This window comes from Calonectris borealis, chromosome 7 (genome assembly GCF_964195595.1).
Source record: "Calonectris borealis chromosome 7, bCalBor7.hap1.2, whole genome shotgun sequence".
In the NCBI taxonomy this organism is placed as follows: Eukaryota; Metazoa; Chordata; class Aves; order Procellariiformes; family Procellariidae; genus Calonectris; species Calonectris borealis.
Genome location: NC_134318.1, coordinates 14,124,815 through 14,139,726, shown reverse-complemented (window position 1 = coordinate 14,139,726; position 14,912 = coordinate 14,124,815). Strand labels below are relative to the sequence as shown.

At 40.9% G+C, this 14,912-nt stretch overlaps 1 protein-coding gene across 1 annotated transcript; it reads left to right on the top strand.

Annotated features, from left to right (window-relative positions):
* The first annotated feature begins 2,109 nt into the window (after positions 1 to 2,109).
* On the top strand, positions 2,110 to 13,856 carry GHITM (growth hormone inducible transmembrane protein). Its single transcript, XM_075154337.1, has 9 exons — positions 2,110 to 2,395; positions 3,838 to 3,997; positions 5,643 to 5,742; positions 7,030 to 7,141; positions 8,470 to 8,611; positions 9,685 to 9,793; positions 10,849 to 11,037; positions 11,619 to 11,790; positions 12,632 to 13,856. The coding sequence occupies exons 2-9, from the start codon at positions 3,869 to 3,871 to the stop codon at positions 12,717 to 12,719; spliced, it is 1,041 nt and encodes a 346-aa protein (XP_075010438.1). The 5' UTR covers positions 2,110 to 2,395; positions 3,838 to 3,868; the 3' UTR covers positions 12,720 to 13,856.
* The last annotated feature ends 1,056 nt before the right edge of the window (positions 13,857 to 14,912 follow it).

Genomic DNA, 14,912 nt, shown 5'->3' with positions numbered 1-14,912 from the left:
TTCATTTACTGCAAAGGAAAGCAAACAAGCATCAGAGTAAGAAAGAATCACACCTTGAATCCCATTAGATTTGCCCCCCTCTGATGGAATTTCCACCCTTCTGTCATGCATTCCTCTGCTTCATTCTTCTCATTCAAATTCTTCTTCAAGTGCTGGTGCACTTTTAGACCTCTCCCACATCTGATCTCTCTTATCTGACTTTCATTTTGCAAACTAGCAGTTCACTGTATTTCCTTTCTTATAGTTTCAATAAGGAGGCTCCAAGATATAGAAAGGCTAATCTCACAGTCCTCAAAACTGTATCTGTAACTCTCATTCTATTTCTGTACCTAATTCTATATTCAACACCTCTTTTTTTGTTGTTATATTTGTCTTTGATCCTGCTCAAGGCTCTCGCAGTCTGTTTTACTTGGCTGTGAAGAACCATGCCCATATGTAGCGTGAAGGCTGAAAGAAACCACAGAGCTGTAGCTAGCATGGGGCTGGAAAGGGGCTGCCAAAGCAAACACACGGCTGCCAGAAGAGTTCTCCTCTGAAGAATACTGTGTTTCTCAACAGTGCCTGGCTCATAGCTCGAACTAGGGTTAGGATTAGCACTATCACTGACAGAACAAGAAAGCCTGAAATGCAGCTGGGATGGGGCTGGAAAAGGGCTGGCGAAGGAGGAATAGAACTGCCTGAAGAATTCTTCTCCCGGTAATATTAAGGCACTGGACTGAGCCACGTCATGAACCTTTGGCTCAGCCTAGGCTTAGGGTTAGGGCTGGTGGAAAGGAAAAGAGTTGAGCTGCCAAAGGAAACGAAAGGCTGAAAAAAGAATGTCCCCCGGAGGAATTGATAGTCCAGGAACGTGCTACTGTGTCTTTCCTAGGGCTCAGTTTAGGGTTAGGGTTAAGCTTGGAAAAAAGCTCAGAGCTCCAGTTGCAGTGAGGCTGGAAAGAACCTGCCAATAGAGAATTCGTTTAGCCAGAAGGGGGATGTTGAGCCCCTAGAAGGGCTAGAGTGCCCTTGACAAGGCTCTGCCCAGGGCAAGGCTAGGATTAGGACTGGAAGTATTCATTTCTGGATTTTACCTACACAATACTGTATTTTGTGCTTATTTGGCATGTGGGTACCTGCCTTAAAGCAGGTAATACATCCATACGGAAGAGAGATATAACTCCAAGGAGAAGTTAACAAAGAGGGAGACTTACCTCCCACTTCAGACTAGACTGCTTTGCCATAAAGGGAAGGAAACGTTAAGGTCTTGAACTTTCTGACACCCTGAGAGGGGCAAGACTTAAATTCACACGTGAGTGGCAAAAGTGACAAAAAGGCCATGAGCAGGGCCAAGGCGCGGAGACGCAGGCCACAGACACCAGCAGCAGCCTGGCATGCTTTTGGCTGCTGCTGGTGCACTGCTGCTGTTGCTGCAGCTGCCGCAGCCCGCTTCAGTAGCACTCGCTGCCAAACCTCTCCTCCCTGCCATCTTAAACTCTGCGTCAGCAAACGGAGCAGCTGACAAAATGGAGGGAGAAAGCGCAGAGAACAAGATGGATTGTTATACTCCTTGGAGGTAAAGTTAACGTTGAGGCCTCGCTCGGGCATTTTCACACAGCTCGTGCCACCTGCTGGCAAGCAGGAGCAGCTGCCTCGCAGGCCGGGAGGCACGCAGGCCCCGCGGCCCAGGCCGGCCGAGCCGCCTCCGGGCAGGCGACGCAGCCCTCGCCGCCCCTCAGGGGCGACCCACGAGCCGGGCACCTCTCTCTCCACACGTGCGCACCGAGCGCACTGTGGTTAAACTCTCCAGGGGAGCTGGGGCTTCGAGACCGTTATCTGCAGAGGCCAGGCCGGCCCGCTGCCAGCTACACCTCGCCCCGCGGGGGGCGGCCTCGCCTCGCCTCTCCTCTCCTCCCCGCCCCTGCCCTGCCCTGCTGGAGGGGCGCGGGCGGCACAGGCGGTGCGGCCCCGCCGGCCCCACTCGAAATGGTGCCGCGGGGGCTCCGCGGCGACGGGTGAAATGGCTGCTAGGCAGCGCTGTGGGGAGGGCGGCGGCTCTCCTCCGCCTCCCGGTGGGAGCGGCAGCTGCACCGCGGGCAGCGCCTGATTTACGGTCTGCGACATGCAGAGCTGCGTCAGGCAGAGCGCGCCTGGAGGTGGCTTCCAGAAGCTTCCCTGCCCTTGCTAAAGATGGCTTCCGCGCCCGTCCCGGAGACTGCACAGCGCCGCTTCACCCGGCCTCCTCGAGCCAATGGCGCTGGCATGCTCTGGAGTCACGTGGGGTGAGCGAGCCAGTCACCGGGAGCGCGCGGAGCAGCCTGACGTCACTTCTGCTCCTGAGGCGTCGTTCCGGGTTTGCGCGTGCGGTGCCGGAGCGGGGTCGGTCGGGCTGAGCGGGCAAGAGGCGGCCACGCAGGTGCGCGGGGACGGGCGCGGGGGGGAGGCTGCGGGCGCCGCGCTGGGGACGGGCGGGAACAGGGTCCAGGCCTGGGCCGAAAGCGAGTGAGGGCCCGCGGCCCGGCCCAGGCCTGAGGTGGGCGCCGGCCGCCTCCCTGTCCCTCAGGGGCCCTCGCCGCTCTGCCTAGGCTGGAAGGGTTTCCTCGTGCTTTGGTGCAGCGGGGACTTGGCAGCGTTTCCTTACTGCTGTATTCGCCAGTTAATATGCTGGAATGTTGGTGGTGTTTTGTTTTCTTTTTAACACTCTGCTGTCCTTCATCCTTGTTCTTAATCTAATGCTTGAAGTCGTCTTGCTCAAAGTATCAGTTTCAAAAAAATAAAATCAGAGAGTTGTCGCTGTAAGTTCCTGCAAACTGTATCATCCCAGTGGAAGAGTGGGGTTTAGTAGCGGAAACAGGATGTGTCTCTGAAAGTACTTCCACTTGTAAAAGCAGGATTTCATAACTGAGTTTCAAAGCGAACTAACTTTTTCTAGCAGCGAGATTATTTTCCCATTTTCACTTTTTTGTGGTTAATGCTAGCTGTCCAATGCTGTGGGTGCTCGTTTCTCATGCATGTTTAAAGTTACCTTACTTAGAATGCTCTTAAATTATATTGGGCACTGTACATGTAAGCTATGAACAGTTGTTTGAAAACGTGTATTGGTAGTTGGGGCGTCTTGTGATACCAGAGGTTGTACATAGTCAAAGTACATGCAACTACAAGGACTTTGGGGGTTTTTTATGTGTAATGAGTGCACTATTTGTGGAATTAAGCTAACAGTTTTAATACCTGTAGAATACACAGGCTGGCGTCTGCTTATGCTGTCGGTTTGCCCATGAGAGGCGTCATTGCTCTCTGGTCAGAGCTGCACAATATGACCTGAACTTGTGTTCTGGGCTGTGACCTTGACTGAACGCCATGTCTGTAAAGCTAATTAATTCTTTAAAGGATAGCTTAAAACCGCTCTAAAATTTTTTGCACCATGTATGTTACGCTGTTTATTTATTTGGGTTTATACTTATATGAAGTTTATGTAAATTTGGAGCATCTTTTCGAACATCTCTTCGGAGGGCAGAGTACTCATGCAGTGTTACGTCTCAAAATGAAAGTTAGTTGCCAAAGTAACTGAAACACAAGTACATAAAGGGTCTTGATGTAATTTATATGTATGAAAAGTGGTACGTCCTGTTTTCGGGTAAGTTGTGAGAGATAAGTCTCTGATGGAAATGGGAGACAAATATAGATAAAACAGAGTTGAACTGCATATTTAAGAAGGTTCTGGCTCTTACTATAGTACTCTAGTGGTAATACCATTTCTATTACAGGCTGTAGTGTAGTTAAGAATAAGTAGTAAGCATACCTTGTTGTCTGAAAACCACGTAACAATATAGTAAAGCATATTTTCTTGTGTACTTGCAGGAACACAGTGTATTAAATTACCTAAGCAACCATGCTGGCTGCAAGGCTAGTATGCCTGAGGGCATTATCATGCCAGACTATCCGCCCCACCATTACTCAGGCTTCCCCAGCTTTGAGGAACTCCAATATAAAAGCATACAGGCTGTGGCAACCTAACCAGGTAAGGTAATTCTCTTTCTAATGGTTCTGACTACTGATATTTTAAAGGGTTGAGTGTTTTGCCAAAAGAACCACTTTGCATGGAGTACCTGTTTTGAATGATCACGAGCTTTCTGCTCGTTTGAGGTACCTGCTCTAAGGAAGAGTGTGTCTTACCTGATTGTAAGGCTCAATCAAAAAACAGGGGTTTTAAGAGCAATTGAAATAATACCTTCTATTCCAATGACTATTTCCCCATTGAAATTACTGGAAAAAAGAACTTAACAGAGGTAGATAATGATGGACAAGCCTTGCTGTGTAAGGTGGGAGAAGCAGAAATTCTTGTCTGACCTCCTCCTAGCTCCCTGTTTCCAAGTAAGAGTCTTAAATATAATATTAAAGTAAAACTTTCTTTTTGAAGACTTTAGTCCCAGTATGTGTTTAGAGCTGTAGCCCAGGCTAGAGCAATTTCTGAACTATGGGAGGACTATCATGGGTCTTACTAGCAATTTTAAAAATTGGACTACCGTTGTCCTAAGACATTGTCTGTTTATTCTTTGCTGAGAGAAGATGTTTCCTTTTTGCTTTCTGCCTGGGTAACTTAGGAGGCATTGCTCTTGTGTCATCAACTTGGTGAAGGTGCCAGTAGCAAATTCTTCACCTCCTTTGTGTTTTTTTCTTAAGCATAGAAAACTGTTTTAAACATCCTAAGTTTGTAGGTGTGTCGGGGGGGGGGCGGGGTGGTGTCCATATTTTCTTGTTGGGTTTGGGGTTTTTTTGTGGTGGTTTTATTTCTGTGATGAGTGCTATGTAGTTATAGTGTTGGGCTAGATTTCGTTAGATGTAAAACACAACAAAACTGAAGTGCTATGGTAAACTTCCTGAATTTTATTGCTCTAATGGCTGATGATAGCAATGCTTGTAGTTTTCAGGTTTTAGTGTTAAAACAAACTCGCAGCTTTGAGTGAGCCCTTGGTTGCTCAGGTGCTTGTATAATAATTAAGAAATTCCTGGAAAAAATGGTAAGGAAATGTCAAAAGTTGTTTCTGAACTTAAATACAAGTTTATTCTGTGTGGCTCTTTCAGCTTACTAAGACTTGAGCAGCATGCTATATTTATTTGGAGCTTGTCAGCCTTAAAAATCTTAAGTTTATAGGCCTTCATTCAAGGTTTGTTCTCTAAATCAAGGCTAGAGTTGAAAGCAAAGAATTCATGCTGCTTTTCCCAATTTAGTGTCTGTAAAGTATAAGTATTGTACAAGAATTTTTTTCATATAGAAGTGCTTACATAGAGTGTTTTTACGTAGAAAGCAAAATAATTTTTTTACTAAATAAAGAAGTAAAGAGTGTGTTGTTACATTTGAAAAAAAAAAAGCCTTGTTTAGTACAGTGGGACTAGAGTAGAAGAAATGCAAACTGAAAACTTCAGCTTCTGAAATTCACTGCATTGGTTCTCTACTGTTATGAACAGCATTCACACATTCTAAAACTTCCTAAACTTTAATATTCAGTTGTTTTCCTTGAGCACAGTTGCTTCATATCTTTGGGAGGTAAGCACAGATAAATAAGAGACTATATAGCAATTTTAAGTGTAGCAAGTAAATTGATAAGAAATGTCTTCTATTTTATTTCATTGAATCTTTCTTATGTTATTTCTGAATCTAACAGTGTTATGCCACCAGAGTAAGAACGGGTGTAAGGCGTGGAAAAATTGGCCAGGAAATTAAAGAAGCAGCATTTGAGCCATCTGCAGAAACAGCACTTAAAGGTAGTGTAGCTCTGCTTTAAATACTGAGAATCTTTGAAGCTTAACTTAAACGTTCCTCAAAGGAATCGGTTTCCTTCAAACCATTGAAGAGACTGAGAATATTGTTTCATATCTAAGTTTGCGTAGTGATCTCCCTCAAACAACTGGAGGCAGTTGCTTTAAACTTGTAAAGTTTAAAGCTGCAAATATGTCACTGTATAGAGAAATTTCTTGTTGTCTCTACTTTAAGCTGTTGAGAACTATTAAGTCAAAAATGGTTGTCTCTTAATGGAGACTTGGTTGCAGATATTAAAAAATACACTAACGCTTGCTTTGCTGCAATTACTTTGTATACTGTTTCAAGGAAGGATTTTTCTACAATGTGTACGGTTTGTGGGGAAAAAAAAAAACAACATTTCTTGTGCTACAATGTTATGTAAGGCATTGGCTTACTGTGCTTGCTACTACGTCTAGTGTGGATTGTAATTTCCATGGATTACAAAGGGATTTTTGAAATTGCAGTGTTCAGCAGAACAGACTTGTAAATGTCCTATAATAGCATTGAATTGACAAATGGTATATATGTAGATTGGCTAGATAGTGCCTTGGCTATAACACATTAGGAAAAAATGTAGTCTTAAAGAGAGTTATACAACTGAAGGTGTTTGGTCTCAGCTGCTCTTACTTCAGTTATAACAATATTTTATGATTGATATTTATATTTGTAGCAGTAATCTGATATGTGGCACACAGGCAGTATGTCTAAAAGTCAGACAGTAGAAACAGATAATAAATCGTGTTGTTGCCTATGAGCTTTAGAAATCCGTTTTTAACCTGATTTGTATTTAAGTGCTACCAAAGAGCTCTTGAAGGAGCAAGCATTAAGGGCAGATGAGTGAGAGGAAAGGACACAATGTCTAGTTTTTCCTGGTTTATAGCGAGTTGGATAGTGAAATGGTACACTCAGCTGAGATGTGAACTCTTATGTTGGAGAACCTCTTAACTGGTTTTGTGTTGGAATTCCTGTCACTGTAATGAAGGTCAGTAAACCTGGCATATTACTAACTGGTCTCTTATTTCTTACTCTGTTTTATGAAGCTGTATTGTATTGGTAGGCTGAATCTAGAGTTTTTCCCATGTAGCTCATTGAGAACTGGTAATGCAGTGACTTGAAGTTAAGTGGAGCTTTAAGGAAGAAGCCTAACATGGATCAGCTATTGCAGATACAGTAAAAATCATGTGAGGATGTTATTAACTATACAAGAAAAAGTATTCATGAGAGTGTGGACTTCTTTTTCCTTTATACAGCTGATCGCCTGGGGAAATTTATTGTTGCTGGAGGGGCTGCTGTTGGCCTGGGGGCCCTCTGTTACTATGGAATGGGCATGTCCAGTGAGATTGGAGCTATTGAAAGAGCTGTGTAAGTAAGATGGCTTACTGTTTTAAGTAAAGAGTATGTTAAGTGAATCTCCCTCCTCTTTATATCCGTCTGTTCTTTAGCTGGTATCACCCAGTGTACACACAGCTTACATTTTTTTTAAGCTCTGAACAGAAAACCCTTGCCTCTGTCTGTGTGGGATTTCAAAGCGTGTAACTGAAAGCAAAACTTAAATTACTCAAGATTAAATGGATATTGACTTAAGTGAGTTCCTTTGTTTTGCTAAATTTGAAATTTATTTGTGAAGAGTATATAAATATGAGGTGTGCCACAGATAATTTATGAAGGGTAGTCTTCTGTAAAACATGTTGTTAAGATCACTTTGCCTGGTGTTCCTGTAAGACTGTTCATTAAACTTTAATACAGCATGTTGGAAAGACAGTCTCCTTTGAACACACTACTTATCTTGGTATAAGCCCTGCTCTAGTAAGTGTTTTGCTTAAAACTTTGGTGTATTGCTTTTTTACCAACAAAAACCTGACTGTGATAGCAAAACCATATAGTTACTTAGACTTAAAAGGTGGTTAGTGATAAGCATGGGCTTGGGAGAAAAGAGTGCTGGAGACATTTTGCTTTACTCGCTCTGCATTTATATTTGGAAGTGACCATCTGCATTCCTATTGAATGCTTGCTAGTTGTATCTATAAAAAGCTTTTCATTGATGCAGCTATCTGTATTTTTTTCTCCACAAGCCTTGAAGTAATGGGTCAAAAAAGTAAAATGGGAGAAAATGTGTGCACTATGTTTAAGTTTGGTGTTAGCAGGGAAAGCTTCCTGTCCGTAGTATGACCAAATCATACTGCAGAAATTCTCATTCACATCTAGATCTGTTCCTATTGTTAGAACTCTCAAAATGACGTTCGTGTCTTGTGATGTCAGATAATCATGTGCACTGTGACTCAGCAATTTGTGAGCCGCTCAGCAGGCTACTTAGTGCCCATTTTTCTGTAGATGTTTTTCCTTAAACCAGTTTGTTATATATACACCAGTCTCTATTTTTCCGTAGTTAAAAAGCATTCGTTGTTCTGTTTCCCATGTATGCTTCCTCCTTAGAATTGAACTATAATTAGCATTATTTGTAATTTGCAGTGTTTCTAGAGAGTTATGTTATATTAGACCAGCAAGATTTAAAAGTTCAGCCCCCTGTTGTAAGGTGAACTCATCACAGAAGTTTCTAGACCACACCATTATTATGAAACCTCCCTTATATCCATAGCTATGAATATATTTAACAGCTTGATTGTGTTTTTAGTTGGTCTTTATTCTGATACTGGTAATTACACAGCTATGTATGACTGCTTATTTTTCAGTATTTGGCCACAGTATGTGAAAGACAGAATTCACTCTACTTACATGTACTTTGCGGGAAGCATTGGCTTGACGGCACTGTCTGCTGTAGCAGTAAGCAGATCTCCGGCACTTATGAGCCTTATGACAAGAGGCTCCTGGCTGGTAAGCTTATGTTATAAAAATAAAAGTATTTACCGAGAAAGACCCTAAATGTGATGGTTGATATAGAAAATGTGAAATGTAAACTACTTGGTGAAAAGTAAGGCAAAACTTGACTTAACCTAGTGTCCTTATCCGTAATGACTACTTAAGTATCCTAATAATATTTTGTGATTTAAGATTTGGTGATTCTAATTACATGCTGACATGCACATTCTATACTACTTTGATAGTTTGTCAGAGACAAACTACATGAGCAAAAAAAATGCTGTGCTATCCTTACCAGCTATGCAAGTAAGAACCTGTTATAAATAGCCATCTGAGGCTAATGACACTATTTCTATCGCTTTCTAAAGATGGAAACTGAGGTCCCTATGCATTCTCACTCCTCCCTGTGCTCTTCTGTGTAGCTCTTTGAAAGCTGTCTCCTGTTTGCCAAGGCTGAAACGATACTGGTAGGCAAATCATCCAGGCAAACTGCTAACAAAATGTGTCTGCTTAGTACATATTCAGTGTGTTAAGTGGAGTGGAACATTAATAGTTAAATGTCAACACCTACATACTTCTACGGAGATTAATTTAATAATGCATCCTTGGTGATAAATCAAGTTGTACATTTCTGACCAGTTTGCTATCTGCTGGATGATTCTGCTCAGAATCATCAGTGAGAGGAGGCAAGGAGGTTTAAAAATCATTGGTAGCAAAAGCACGTGAACTGTGTATTGGCTTTGGGTGGAGAAATGTACAAGAAAAAAGTAGGGCTAACATTTCGGGATTAGAGTAAGGGGCAGAACCATATCTTTTCCTTCTCTTACCTTACACAACTAAGAGATTGTTGCCATCTTACCGCTAAACTTGGATTCCTAGAAGACTAAGTAAAAGTAAAATGGGAATTATTGCAAACTAGGATCTGCAAAGATTTGACTGTAACCTTACAGGAGTAAAGTTGATAAATGCTCCACTTATGAATTAGGTTGCTTTTTTCAGAATTACGTTATTGACTTTTAGACTAGGAGGTTAGAACAGAGACTGTATGTCTTAATACTAACTTGAGCTCTGCAATGCTGTTTTTACAGGCAATAGGTGCAACTTTTGCAGCTATGATTGGTGCTGGAATGTTGGTCAGGTCCATATCCTATGAAAATAGTCCAGGAGCTAAACATTTGGCTTGGATGATGCATTCAGGTGTGTGACTTTAGTGTTCATTCTAGAGATGTCTGTGCTTCAGTGTGACCAGATTCTTACTTTAACAAAACTTTGACTTTAAGATGGATTTTTATGTACTGCTGCAGGAGAGTTAAGATTTTTTCAGACACCAATGAGAATTCCTGAATGTCAGGTAGATTTCTTAAGTGTCCTTAACACAGCTCTAATATTTTTCATAATCTTCTAAAAGTCATGCTCCAAGTTAAACTTGAGATATGTATATGCTACATATTGAATAGAATTAATTGGTTTCATAGCTGCTTTGGTTTTGTGACTGCTTTCTGGCACTACAGCTTCTGTAAGCGCTATTGCCTACGCTTACTGTTCTTCAGCTGTACAGGGTAGGAAAGTCTTTGAAAACTTGACTAGAAAAATGAGTTTTTAGTATGAAACTGCAGCTTCTTAAATACGTGTTCCTATCAGGTACGTAAGCTGTGAGTAGAGATCAGTTTCTCACTAATGATACCTACTTCAAATAACAATGGCTATCACTTTTCAAAACTGTTTTGCCAGAAATAATTTATGGTTCAGGGAAGATGTGTGGATGTTAGGCACTGGAATCGTATTTGCCTCTCAAGAGTTAACATTTCTACCAAGAAGAATGTTTCATACAAGACTCTAGCAAAAAGTCTGACTTATTTGTCTAACTAATTGTTGTAGCAGAAATCTGTCCTGCTTTTCAGCATTGAGTGTTCCTATGGCTATTATGTAGTTGATTAGTCTATGCTATGTATCTCTTCCCAGCTCTGTTTTGAACAGGTCAATATGTTGACTTTTGTTAGTCTTTCTTGCAAAGACCAGCTCCTTGAAGTACTCTCCAGAGCTAGATGAAAGTAGATTATGGAAATTAAGGTTGCTGATTTATTGTGCTCCATTCTAGATAGGCATACAATCGAGTGCGTTGGTATTTTGTCATGTAAGTAGATTAGTTTGAGCCATGTTAAATGACTGGGAAAAAAAAAATATTGGCAGGTGGTGTTTTTACCAGAACCGTTCCAAATCTTATGGGTGTTCTTTTGTTTTCCTTTGGCTAGGTGTCATGGGTGCAGTGGTGGCTCCTCTAACCTTCTTGGGTGGTCCTTTGCTGATCAGAGCTGCCTGGTATACCGCTGGAATCGTCGGAGGGCTCTCAACTGTGGCCATGTGTGCCCCGAGTGAAAAATTTCTGAACATGGGAGGACCACTTGGAATAGGCTTAGGCTTTGTTCTTGCCTCTTCAATTGGTAAAATACTGTTTTAATACTGTCAGATAAAGTAGGTTATAAACTTAAGCTGCTAAGATGTAGCTCATGTTTAATTGCACTGGTCTGTCCAGTTGAGATTTGCCTTAAATAACCCTTGCAACTCTAGCACAGCAGAAAATACTCAGTTAAATTTGTTCTTGAAAACAAACGTGAAGTTACAGTTCTGGCAAGTGTTAATCTGACAAATGACCGATAGTCGTGGCTTGTATTTTTAGTTACTGCTAGTGACGATGGAAGACAGTAAATGTGATCTTAGTTCTTGATCCACTTGTTCTTCTCCCTTATCTGTTTCTAGGCATTGCTGTAGTCCTAGGGACACAAGTATTTTCACATGAAGAAAAGTACACGATTCCATAGGGTGTTCAAAATTGCTGGATCAGATTGTATATGTGACATCTTCAGCTCATGTATCAAAGCTCTCGGTATCAAAAATACACCACAAATTGAGAATTGAATACTCATTGAAAAACGTGTGCTGCAGTAATTGAAGTTTGACCCAACTCAGAGTAGCAGATACACATAGTAGCTTTCTCTTAACACTATTGTACATTCCTCTCTAGGATCCATGTTCTTGCCTCCTACTTCTGCTTTTGGTGCTGGCTTGTATTCGGTAGCTGTTTATGGTGGATTGGTACTCTTTGGCATGTTCCTGCTCTACGATACACAGCACGTTATCAAGCGTGCAGAAACTACTCCATATTATGGAGTAACAAAATATGATCCAATCAACGCGTAAGTATTCTGTGTTAACATGGCTGATCTCAATGTCTGTCTGAATTTGCTTCAAGCTATATAGAAGTATGCTTTAAAAGCAGCCAGACCTTTTGTTTACTGTTCAAAAGTGTATTGCTGTTAAATGTGAAGAATCACAGGGTTTAAAAATACAATGTGAAAATAGCCAGTGGAGTTAAAATTGAAACCATCTGCCTGAAATGAGAGAATCAGGATTGAGTGTGTGGTGTCACATGCTTCCAGCAGTACTTTCTAAAAGGTATCTCTGTTTTCTAAAGCATTGCTGGGAGAATTTGTAGTTGCTTTCTGAAAATATCTGTCAATATCAGCTGAGACAAAAAATGTTAACTCTTTCATAGTCACTTATTATTCAGTAGTCTTAGTCACTAAACAAAAAAGCTTCAACAGTGCGATAGGGAAAGAAGGATTAATTGACTCTCAGTAAAGACCAAGTCTGACATTTGCTTGTAAATGTTGTCTGTCTGATCTTAGGCGAATTGTTTACCTCCTTGATTCTGCTTTCTTATACTTGAAATAGACTAATACTGACCACCTTCAAAATTCTTGGAGGTAAACAGATAAAAATACAGCATAAAAGCAGAGCGCTACTGTATGAAAACAGTATACTGTCTGCTAAGACTTCTGTAAATAGTTCCTGCTGGCAGAGATGGTAGAACAAAAATACAGGGGATTTTTGACATACCAAGCACTGAGGGCAATCATAGTTGAGTTTTGTTACAGATGCTTCATGAAGGCTTTTAAAAATTAAGTATAATGGTGTGAAACGCCAAATAATACTATTTCCATTCAACAATATTAACTTTGATTTTCTGTTTCCTAGGTGCATGGGTATCTACACAGATACACTGAACATCTTCATTCGGGTGGCCACCATGCTTGCGGGTGGTGGAGGTGGCAGGAGAAAGTAAACCGAGACTCCTCTTTGCAGCTCTCTGACAGCCTACCTAGTGCACATACTAAATAAAAATTCATGGTTACAAGCAGTTTTGCTGCAAGTCAGAAGTCTAAAGCATTTCAGGATATTGTTTCAGTGCAATGTGATTCAGACTTAATAGTTTTTCTTCAAACACTTTCCAGCTCTGTGTTTAAAATAGTGTGAACTGCTTCTAATTGTACATTATTTTGGGGAAGTAAATTATTTTTAATATATGAGTAAAATAGTCTATCTGCTTTTTAATGGGTTTGACAGCAGTTCAACTCTTACTTTCTTTTTTTTACTGTTACTGTACAGTAAAGGAAGTAATTTCTAAACTGGTATCCCATATGCAGGTAGGGACACAAGCTACTTCATTAAATGCTGTTGAGATGCATCAGTTTTCAGTTAAGATTGCATAAATGGTATTTTAGTGACACATTAAGAACAACTGAACAAATTGGATACGGCACTGAATGCAGTAAGGTTTAAGCAATTGTCAGAAATGCATTGGATTTGACAGGTGAGGTGACCAAAAAGTATAAAGGAGACAAGATGAGGAAACTGTGTGGCGTTTGTCCCATATGAACTTCAGTCTCTTTCTGGAGTACGCATGAGAACTCCTTGCTTTAATGTTGACTGGATATAACAGCTAGGTTCTTTTGATACTAGATTTATGAAACTGTTGAATAGCAATAGAGGTGTGTCTTTCTTCCAGTTACTAAATTTCAGTATTGCAGATGAAGCCCCATCCTTCGGAAGAGCTCCTAGTGCTTATCTCTTACAAGCTTGTACAATTGGCACAGAAAGAGGGAATTGAGGATGGCCTGCTATAAACCCAAGTATCATAAATTTACCATACTGGTGTATGCTTTAGTCTGTTTCTAACTCTTTTCCAAACTGGCATGTTTAGCTTGCTCTAAAAGAAATATTCCCTATCAGTGAAATTGATTTAACATGAAGAAATTTATACTTGCCAAACTCTATTGCTATATGTTGGAATAAAAGGTGAGTTCTTGGGCACAAGAAAGTTCTGAGCTAATGTCAACAACTCAGACTTTCCATTTCTGGTAAATATGCTATGTTTATGTATTGACTTACGGAACAATAAAATTCTAGCCTCGCAAGTTGACTACTCTCACTTTCCCTGTGTTAATAGAAATATTTTAGTGGCCCTGTACTAATAACTGGGTGAAAAGTACTAAAATTTTTTTTTTTACTACAATTTCCTTTGTAAGAGAGTGCATATTCGCCTGTAAAAACAAAAAAATCCGCAAAGATGATTTCCGGTTTCACTGGCTAGTATCTTTTTGGGGATGTTTCCCAGATGGAAGATGCTGTTCTACACTTGCTTCAAGTGGTTCTGTTAGTGTAACCTGTTGGCTACTGAGTACAACCAGTGCTGCTTTTATGTCTGTCATACGCTGTAGTATTTTTAGTCTCTTCAATCATGGGGAAGAAACAGTGGATTGTGAAGAACCTTGTTGCAACTCCTTTGTGCCCAAAGATTATACGGCACAATCTACTTCCTGGCACAGTTACAGCTGAAGGAGAATCTAGTCCTTAGATGGAAGAAATCTCTGGATCATGTCAAGTGTGAGTAGCCTGTTCAGAAGGTTTTACCTTTTTAAACAATTTCATGTGCTTAATTAATTTCTACATACTGTTGCTGTAGCTGAACACAGCAGTGTGCTTGTCCTCAAATTCTGAAATCTACAGGGAGCTGTCTTGCAACAAAATTCTAATATTTGTGCCTGTAATAGAAGAAAACTTGGGCAAAACTCCTTTTGTCTAGATTCTGAGGACAAAGTTTTAGAGGTTGACTGTGAACCAAGAGAGGGATCCTGGATTGTTTGAAACAGTAAGGTGTAGAATACAACACCCTACTTAAGGGAGGTGTTTGCATGGGAAGTGAGACTGACAGGAAGGTCTAATAACCTTTTAAGAAAAACCAGGCCAAATAGTGCCTGAGGAAGCATGAGCACTCATCGTGCTCAGTCTTCTGAGATGTGGCTTGACTCTTGTGGATGAGATGATATCGGTAGGAAAATACTATTAGTACTATCTAGTATGGGTCTCCAAAAAGGGAGAAACAAGATTAAGAGTTGTTCCTTTACATTTGAAGTCCTAAGTGAAGAATTAAGATTTATCTTAATTAAGACAGCTCTAATTTGGGGAGGGATGAAAA